The following is a 10,896-nucleotide window of genomic DNA, read 5'->3' on the forward strand; positions in this document are numbered from 1 at the left end:
AGCACAGTCTCTGGAGCGTAACAGTAAGAAGCATTTTGTATGAAAGTATTCTGTACTTCTGTATGACAACTATTAAAGAAACTTGAAACAGTAGAAGTAGTACAGTATAGTATCTTTATACAGTAGAAGTACAGTATAGTATCGTTTTACAGTAGAAGTACAGTATAGTATATTTTTACAGTATAAGTACAGTATATTATCTTTCTACAGTAGAAGTACAGTATATTATCTTTTTACAGTATAAGTACAGTACATTATCTTTATACAGTAGAAGTACAGTATATTATGTTTTACAGTATACGTACAGTATAGTATCTTTTTACAGTATAGTATCTTTTTACAGTAGACATACAGTATAGTATCTTTTTCCTAACCAAGTTAACCTGAACCAAGCTAAACTTACCTGAAATAGGCGCTGCAGCCATACAGGATTGGCTTGTGGGCATTAAACTCAGTGCTGTTGACTTTAATAACCACATCACAGAACCTTCCCTCCAGACGCAGTTCATTAAGGATTGTACAGGACATTGTTTCCTTTTCCATGTGGGGATTTTTAAATTGTATCTACAGTATATATTCAAGTTTACAGACAAGTAGCCGGAAACAACAAGTGAGATCCACTTGTCTTCTGAGATCTGAGCTCTTCTGAGAGAATTGTTGAACAGATACACAAATGTTCTAGAATGTTTGATTATGACATCATACTGTGACATCATACTGTGACATCATACTGTGACATCACAACGGAACATATTTGAGTGCCATTTGAATAATATAAATAATATGTATGATATAATATAATGTAATGTTATATATTATAATATAATGTAATATAATAATAAAGTATAATATATTTAACTCCATTTTAATAATATAGATATTATGTCTAAAAACATGACATTCTTTAGAAGTTTTAAAATATATATTTTTTAATTTAAGTTAAAGTAAATATAAAATAATAATAACGTTATTTATATAGCACCATTCATACAGATTGCAGCTCAAAGTGCTTTACACAAAAAACTAAACAAAATGATAGAAAAAATAAGAAAAAAATTACAATCACTCCATAACTAAGGATGGAAATGATAAGACGTGAAAATGATAAAAACGGTAATAAAACAACTAGATAAGATAGTAAAAATAGCTAAATAAGACAAACAGTAAGACAATAACATAAGACGATAAAATAATTACAGATAAAATAATAATAAAGACCGAAAGATTTAATAGTTACAATAATAAAATAGCAACATTAGATAGTAAACAATAAGAAAACATGTAATAACATTAAAATAAGACATTAAAAAAGAACAAATAAAATTATAAAAGAAATACATAAAACAATGATAACAATGACAATAAAATATTTAAGTAAAAATAATAGAAATAAAGAAAAATAAGACAATAAAATAAAGATAATAATTCATTTAAAAGGTTTTTTAAAAAGGTACGTTTTGAGCAGTGCCAACCGAGTGTGCTGTCCTAATGACCTGCAGGAGAGTGTTCCACAGTTTTGGGGCATAGCAGCTGGAAGCACTGATCACAGCATGTTAGGTCACCACTTGTAACTCTGCTGTGGACACTGAGCACCCGGCTCTATAGCAGACACAGGGATAAACAGAGGGAGGCTACTGATGCCAGTGGGTGGTGGTGATGGTGATGATGATGATGACGAAGAAGCAGAAACTATGAAAATCACTTTCTTCTTCTTCGTTGTCAACATCATCATCATCATCATCATCATCATCATATTATTATTATTATTATTATTATTATTATTAGGCTATTATTATTGTTGTTGTTTTTGTTGGACAAAAGTATTAAATAGTTTAGGTCACAGTAAACTTCTGTCTTTTCTATTAAACAATACCATACTGGTAATAGTGCAAATAGTTATTTATTCAATCAGTGCATGAAGCGGTTCCATCTCATTTCATGTCTTTATTTGTAGCACACATTGCTACATTGTCATGCAGCGAAGACACACATGCAAGATGGGCGACACACATAGGAACACACACACACACACACACACACACACACACACACACACACACACACACTGAGGGTGGATTTCTGTGGTGTAATCCTTATGGAAGGTAGGGTTGTGTGCAGTTCAGCGAGTTGGGAGATGTTCATACAGTATCCAAATATTGATGAATATTGCATACGGTTTACAATAGATTTTTTGGTCTATTTGAGATAGGGTTGAGTGTCCTTGTTGCCTAGTAACATGTAGAGTGTAGATACTGTACTGAAGACACCTAGTAACATGTAGAGTGTAGATACTGTACTGAAGACACATAATGGGATAGACCCTTCAGGAATCTGGGGAGATGTTGAGCCAAATCAGATCTCAGAAGAGTTCTCTATGTGTATGTATGTATGTATGTATGTATGTATGTATGTATGTATGTATGTATGTATGTATGTATGTATGTATGTATGTATGTATGTATGTATGTATGTATGTATGTATGTATGTATGTATGTATGTATGTATGTATGTATGTATGTATGTATGTATGTATGTATGTATGTGTGTGTGTATGTATATATGTATATTCTTATTAATTTATATATTTAATTTATACATGACTATTTTATTTTTCATTACTCTGATTTAACTGATGGTCTTGTCATTGTCGTTATTATTATTATTATTACTGTTATTGTCCTGTGATGTCTTGTTTATTAGTATTGTTATTGTATTGTGTTGTCTTGTTTCATGTTAAAAAGGGAAAATAAAGAAAAACTGTGTAAAAAAAAAGAAAAAAAAGAAAAAAAGAAGAGTTCTCCCAGGATAAAGGGAGGAGATGTTGAGCCAAATCAGATCTCAGAACAGTTCTCCCAGGATAAAGGGAGGGATAGTTTCACCAATAACCTCCATGAGCGAGGAGCAGCCGTTTTACAAACCACAAATCACAGACGGAGAAGAGACAGAGATGCTTAGAGAAGAGACAGAGATGCTTAGAGAAGAGACAGAGAGATAGAGAGAGAGATAGGACAGAGATGTTTAGAGAAGAGGCAGAGAGAGATAGAGAGAGACAGACAGATAAATAGAAACAAAGATGCTTAAAGACAGTGACAGAGAGATAGATACAGCTATGTGCGTTTGCATGTGTGTGTGTGTGTGCTTGCCATCTTGTGTGTATTTTCTTATGTGTGTATATTGATGTTTACTATGTAATCATTGTCTTACTGTACAATGTGCTTGCATGTATGTGTGTGTGTGTGTGTGTGTGTGTGTGTGTGTGTGTGTGTGTGTGTGTGTGTGTGTGTGTGTGTGTGTTTGTCAGGTGTCCAGTATCGACATAGATATAGTGATCTGCAATCTGCTTGGGTTGCGGGTGCAATTCCTCAGGCTCAACCATATGGATAAAAGTACTCATTATACGTGCATTACACAAACTAAAAACAGATATTGTCGGAATTAATAGAAGAAAGAAACGCCACCACCTTTGGCTGATAGTGATTTATTAATTTATTAGGATTTCTTTTGGACTGGTCTAATACATGTTTACGGTTCTTAGATGGATCCCCCCGCTGTCTCCTCCTCCTCCAAGTGTCACTGCAGGGCGCCACGGGGAGCGGCGTACTGGCTCATGTTAGGCAGGCCATGCATTATGCAGCAGCTTAGGCCACTGCGCTGGATCTCCATGTCCTTGGCTACAGTCCACCTGTTGCTGCTCTGGTCGTAGTACTCCACATTGGAGGTGTCGTTGAAGCCAGGATTGAAGCCATTGTAGCCTCCGGCCACGAAGAGCAGGTCATCCAACACCCCGATGCCAAAGTGGCTGCGGGGGGTGAGCATGGTGGGCAGGGCACGCCAGGAGTCAGTCAAGGGGCTGTAGGCCTCCGCGCTATGCAGGTGGTTTTCACTGTCATACCCTCCCACCTGAGGACAGGACACATGAGAGGAAGGTTTTAGTATGTGGTTAAGGCAGGCAGACACTGTATTAATCCACTTAGGGAAATGAGGGCATCACAGCAGCATTGCAAGTCAAATGATACAAATCTATAAAAATATCTAGTATAAAGCATTTGTCTCCGTGTGCACCTACCACATAGACTTGTCCTCCGTACGCAGCGACTCCCACTCCGTTACGCCTGCTGCTCATGGGGGCGATCAGAGTCCACTGGTTGGTGTCTGGGCTGTAGCACTCAGCTGTGAACAGACACTCCGCCCCGTTGAAGCCACCACAGATGTAAACCTGTAATAAGAAAGAATATTCAAATTTTGTTTATAAATTCCATTTAATTTCATTCTACTTTAATTGTCTGTTAATGTTGATGCATCATAGGACCAAGACAAATTCCTTGTATGTGCAGCTTACTTGGCAATAAAGTCATTTCTTATTTCTGATTCTGAATGATACCAATCGCTTAGTTTATAATGTGAACATTCCTTGGGTTCATCTACCTCAGTTCTACCCACCTTGCCGTTGAGGGCTGCTGCGCCGGCGGAGTTCCTGTGCTCCAGCATGGGTGAGATCAGTGTCCACTGGTTTGTTTCAGGTTCGTAGCGCTCGGCGGTGTTCAGTCGCACGTGTCCGTCGAACCCTCCCATGGCGTAGATACAGCCGTCCAACGCGACCACGCTGACGTAACAGCGGCATGAGTGCATGGGAGCCGCCTGCAGCCAGCTGCGAGTGACAGGGTTGAACCTGCGCACACTGCTGAAATACTCTATGCCGTCAAAGCCACCGACGCAGTAGACCAGACCGTGGAGATAAGCGCTGCCGTGGTGGGCCCGGCGACTCTCCGCCTCAACGCTCACGTCCATCCATCCACCGGCTCGGATATCATAAGCCTCCATGCCATTGGTCACGCTGTCGCCACTCCAGCCTGCGATGGCCAATAGGACCTCCTGGGGCAGGCGTGGGTGGGTCAGGGGGTTTGGGAGCCTGTCGGAGCCAGGGGGTTTCAGGACGCTGAGGATGAGGGCCCTGGAGCCGTGGCTGTCCCTCACCATAGGGTTGTTCTGGACGTTGTTATGGAAGTAGTCAGGCCTCATCAATCCCATGCGAACCTGGGAAGAGACAAGCAGACAGCGGGTACAACTTAGTAGGGCTGGACGGTATGGTCTAAAAAGTATATCACGGTATAATTTGAAGCGTAGACGGTAACGGTATATATCACGGTATATTAACTTATCTTGTCTATATACATGCTTCTGAAGGGGTAAAACACTGGCAGCTATTACTGTACTATTGTATTACTAGGACATATTTCACATAGTACAGAGGTATTTCTTTTTCATTGTTGAAACATAAATAATAATAAAAAATATATATATTCTGTTACAGCTGCTGAGCTATATACTATAGCTAATGTCCATCAATATATTCCTTTGGAATGAAATAGGTTCAAGAATTGAATCAGGATTGTTAGCAGAGAGAGAGAGAGATAGAGAGGGAGGGTGAGAGAGAGTGAGGGGGAGGGCTGCTACGGGTGGAGCCGGTGTTGGCTTGCTGAGGCTACATCAACAGGCTGCTAGGAGCTAGCTAACATTAGCTTTCTGAGGCTACATCAACATTTAACATTACTTAAGATTTTAGCGCGACGTGGGCATTCCAGAATGGCGAGGATGCAAAGCATGTTAGACCATTGGATCCGACGCAGAGTTTACATTACACATAGAAACTGTGCGACTCGCGAGAGAAGTTGTCACACAGCTGTGTGCAACGCAGGGCTGAAGGGCTAGTTTGCTTCTAGAATTGAAGGTCCGCTCTGTTCCGCGTATACTATGAAATGACAATTGCGCGTTGACACTAGTGATGTGACGATTCATCGATTTGCATCGGTGCGCCGGCATAAACGTTCACGATGCGAGTGCACCGGTGGAATAAGTCCGCATCGACAAAATTTCAAGCTGAACTCGCGATGCATCTTGTTGTAGTGTCTTTGCATCGATCAAAACCGATGCATTCATATAATTTCCTCTCATCCACTTCTGTCAGCAGTGCACTGTGACTGCACACACAGCAGATACTATTGCTTCGCTACTACATAAGGCGAGAGCCGCGTCACAGTTATCAACAAACAGTGGAAGTCGAGGAGGAGACATGAATAGAATTGATCAACATGGCTAACGCTAGTAGCCTCTGGCTAACGCCAGTTAGCCGTTCAGCTAACGCTAAACTACAGTGTCTAACTAACTAACTAACTAACTAACTAACTAACTAACTAACTAACTAACGTGACTCTGCAACACCAGTTCCATTAGTGAGGAGGGGGGGGGGGGGGTATATTGAAGACGCTTGACAACAGGGGTTCAAAGATAACTTCACATTTATTGGCTATTCGTTTCTTAATTATATCGCTTCATGCATCGGGGGCATCCAGGCAGGCTCCGTGTGTTGTTGACATCCTAGTCTAGTGTGTGTGACATCATCAACTGTCGACGGCAACTCAGACGGGGAGGGGCTCTCGCTCTCTCCTCTCTCTCCTCTCTCTCTCTCTCTCTCTCTCTCTCTCTCTCTCAATCTCTCTCTGTTCAATGATTTAAAGTGGCCAAACGTTACAATATAAATACTAATTGGATAGTTGATGATAAACATTTAATTTCATTATCTGAAATATTATAAGATCATTAAGTCTGCTATAAGCCATTATCCCTTTGTGTATGATTATTATTGTCTCACAGTAGTGTGTATATACATTGTGTGTGTGTTTTTAGCTAAAGTGGATAGAAAAGACAGTACTATGCAAAAGTCTTCTTAGGCACCCAAGAGTTTTTATATAAATTGTCTTACAGTAGATTTTTTTTAATAATAATATAAGCTGCATATAAGGAATACAACCTCCTAAATAATTTTTCCAGTTCGCACATATCTTTTTTAGGGGGAGGGCGGCTACGTGGCGTAGTGGGCAAGGCGCTCGCCACGAATGCGGAGACGCTGGGCTCGCCTGTTCGAGCCCAGCGCTCCACATTGCTTTCAGTTTAGCTGGTCGTTCATACTAATACACATTGGCCGTATTAGGGGGTGGGAAACTGATGGGTGGGGATCGGGCGTTGTGGACAGCGACTCCTACAGGTCGGTTGGTGCGCCTGCGCAGTAGAATCAGGAAGTGTTGGGGGCAGCGTGAGCCTCCCACGCGTTACTCCTCGCCACTGAGAGATCGACGCTAAACTACAGTGTCTAACTAACTAACTAACGTGACTCTGCAACACCAGTTCCATTAGTGAGGAGGGGGGGGGGGGGGTATATTGAAGACGCTTGACAACAGGGGTTCAAAGATAACTTCACATTTATTGGCTATTCGTTTCTTAATTATATCGCTTCATGCATCGGGCATCCAGGCAGGCTCCGTGTGTTGTTGACATCCTAGTCTAGTGTGTGTGACATCATCAACTGTCGACGGCAACTCAGACGGGGAGGGGCTCTCGCTCTCTCTCTCTCTCTCTCTCTCCTCTCTCTCTCTCTCTCTCTCTCTCTCTCTCTCTCTCTCTCTCTCTCTCTCTCTCTCTCTCTCTCTGTTCAATGATTTAAAGTGGCCAAACGTTACAATATAAATACTAATTGGATAGTTGATGATAAACATTTAATTTCATTATCTGAAATATTATAAAATCATTAAGTCTGCTATAAGCCATTATCCCTTTGTGTATGATTATTATTGTCTCACAGTAGTGTGTATATACATTGTGTGTGTGTTTTTAGCTAAAGTGGATAGAAAAGACAGTACTATGCAAAAGTCTTCTTAGGCACCCAAGAGTTTTTATATAAATTGTCTTACAGTAGATTTTTTTTAATAATAATATAAGCTGCATATAAGGAATACAACCTCCTAAATAATTTTTCCAGTTCGCACATATCTATTTTTAGGGCGAGGGCGGCTACGTGGCGTAGTGGGCAAGGCGCTCGCCATGAATGCGGAGACGCTGGGCTCGCCTGTTCGAGCCCAGCGCTCCACATTGCTTTCAGTTTAGCTCAGGGGTCAGCAACCTTTTTGACATGGAGTGCCTATTTGAAATATAGTTGTAACTAGTGTGCCTCAACAATATTCCATGCATCGTTTTTTTTCTCTCATAATCAGGTTTTTTTAATGATAATTCTTACATTATTACATCATTATTGTTATTGTTATTATTAACAATATTATTATGATGGTTGTATCAACCCTAAATCTGAGTTGGGGGGGGGGGGGGGGGGTGCAATGCAGACAAACAGCTGCATACAGTGCGACCATTTCACTCACATTTGCCCATTCATTTTTGGACACAGCACACACCATAGCTCCACCTACAGGCCTAATGGAGAACTGTACAAAAATAAATAATAATAAGTTACCCAAACTTAAAAATATTGAGTTCAGTTACTGTGCTCAGTTTTCAATCCATAATAAGTTAACAGAAAAATAAGTACACAACCACATTATTTCAACCTAATAAAACTATGTTTATTGTCATTGTTTTAAGAACACAAGTTGATGTGCAATGTTCAATGAAATAATAGAAAAATAAATAATAAAATGTGTTGATTAAGCACTGGTCACAATGGTGACCGTAATAATGTTTTTGTTATAAGGCTCTGCAAATGTTACTGAATGATGTAGCAATGTATTTCCAGCTAAATTGAAATAATAAACAAATAAAGGGTTTCAATTAAATATGTGTACTATTGTCACATGACACAGCTCAGAAGCTCAGAACACCTCAGAACACAGCTACATCTAACGAGGCGTCCCAAGGTTTAAGTTTAACTGAGGCTAACGTTAACATGATGGCACACACAGTGCACACACAAAGCACACCCTCCTCCTCCTCCTCCTCCTCCAATCTCTCCACCAGAGCCAGAGAGAGAGAGAGAGAGAGAGAGAGAGAGAGAGAGAGAGAGAGAGAGAGAGAGAGAGAGAGAGAGAGGTTCAGCACCACATGCACAGTGGACAGCTCCCCTAGCCCTACACATACACATGCCGCGTAATAATAATAATAATATATGCGCGATTGTGCGTATGATCTATTATGCGTAGAGCCCTGCATATGCACGTTCAAGTTCAAGTTAACATGCAAACCGATGTATAGGAAAATAAACAGCAGCCTACCTGTCGCGTCAGTGTTTTGCCTGGCTGAGCTCCGGTTATTTGGGGGGTGTAATTAGTCACTTTAAGCTGGACACATGCTTCGGAGTGGTCGGTTGTCAATCGACTCCGGGAGGGGTTGAGCACATACTTCATGTGCGAAAAGATCTGCTCACAGAGGTATGTTGACCCGAAGACCGTCAGCAAAGCCATTGCAACGTTCCGTTGACATGGTGGGGATATCTTTTATCCTTGCTTTTATTGTCTCTTTATTTGGCAAGCCTTCAAACAAAACATAATAGGTACAGATAAAAGCCTATATACGTCGCCATCCGTGAATGGCTTTCCACGTTTTGCAATGCAATGAGCAATGCGATAGCAATTGCTTCAGTTGCGTGTTTTTTAGCGCTTGTGAACACTTTGAGGGTGCTGGCTTGCTTCCCATACCTGGCGACGGCACGTTTAATGGATTCTGCCTTATCCGCCTGATCCTTGAAACTTGTTTTATGCTTAGTCTCGAAATGGCGTTTCACAGATGATGTTTGGCAAACTACATTTTCCAAACAGAAAGAACACATAGCACGGTCCTTCTGACGGTCCACAAACCCGTAATCGTCTGTCCACGAGGGCTGGAATGTGCGAATTTGCTTTGATTTCTTAGCGGGGGTTGATCATGACACTGCACAGAATGCAACCTCAGCACTGTGTGTTACCTGGCGCGACTGCTGCGGGAGGCCGGCGGGAGGCCGGCTACAGCGGAGCACATGGGAACAGCTGATTGCTGTCATAATATAGGGGTGTGCAGAACAGTCGACTTACAAAAAAGAACCTGTGGGAGGATTTCAACAAGAGATATGCGACAACAGTGCAAAACATTTCACAATAATATTTCAAAGCGAAGTAAAAAAAAAAAAAAAAAAAAATAATAATAATAATAATATATATATATATTTTTTTTTTATGCTGCCCCCCCCGCGTGCCTATGGAAATGGTCCCGCGTGCCTAAGCAGGCACGCGTGCCTAGGGTTGCCGACCCCTGGTTTAGCTGGTCGTTCATACTAATACACATTGGCCGTATTAGGGGGTGGGAAACTGATGGGTGGGGATCGGGCGTTGTGGACAGCGACTCCTACAGGTCGGTTGGTGCGCCTGCGCAGTAGAATCAGGAAGTGTTGGGGGCAGCGTGAGCCTCCCACGCGTTACTCCTCGCCACTGAGAGATCGAGCTGCGCAGGTGAAAAGATGCGACTGCTGTTACCTCAAGTACCGGAGGGGACTTGTGCTATGTATGACTTAGTCCACATTGCAGCCGGCTTGTGGGAGGCAAGAAACAGCGTTTGTGACAGGGGAGGGTTGAATTGGATGATACGAAAATTGGGATGGGAGAAAATATATAGAAAATGGGAGAAAAAGTGGATCAAAAAAAATCTATTTTAGGGGGAAATCAGAGTGAAATAGTCACACTGTGGAGCCCTGTCTCGGCGGGCTGGCGTTGGCTCCACTCCTCCACACTGTGTTGCTCTACCGGTCACAAGGTATAGTCTAAATCCATACCGTAGCGCAAATTCATACCGTTTATACCGTATACCGTTTATACCTTCCACCCCTACAACTTAGACAGCGGTTGTAGACGGTTTCACTTGAATTCTGTTGCTAGGGAACAGTTTGGACCCAAATGTAATGTTTGAGAACCACTGTACTAGGGATCCTAGTGTTGTTTTAATGTAATGCACAGTAATACAATTAGTTACCTTGGGCAGCAGCAAAGGGATGTGTGTTTTACGCTCCTCATGGGAGTGGTCGATCCAACGGAGGACGGCCTCGAACACCGTCTCCTCGTTCTTCACGTTCAGGTCATCCCTCTCGA

General features: G+C 41.6%; 1 protein-coding gene across 1 annotated transcript; it reads right to left on the reverse strand.

Annotated features, from left to right (window-relative positions):
• Positions 1-1,553: 1,553 nt before the first annotated feature.
• Positions 1,554-4,789, reverse strand: LOC311223732 (kelch repeat and BTB domain-containing protein F47D12.7-like; the record flags this gene model as incomplete). The annotated part of the gene is made up of 4 exons (XM_084308504.1): positions 1,554-1,599; positions 3,894-3,901; positions 4,068-4,214; positions 4,562-4,789. The coding sequence occupies 4 exons, from the start codon at positions 4,787-4,789 to the stop codon at positions 1,554-1,556; spliced, it is 429 nt and encodes a 142-aa protein (XP_084164630.1).
• Positions 4,790-10,896: the final 6,107 nt, after the last annotated feature.

Source organism: Notolepis coatsorum (genome assembly GCF_963971535.1).
Source record: "Notolepis coatsorum genome assembly, chromosome: 2".
In the NCBI taxonomy this organism is placed as follows: Eukaryota; Metazoa; Chordata; class Actinopteri; order Aulopiformes; family Paralepididae; genus Notolepis; species Notolepis coatsorum.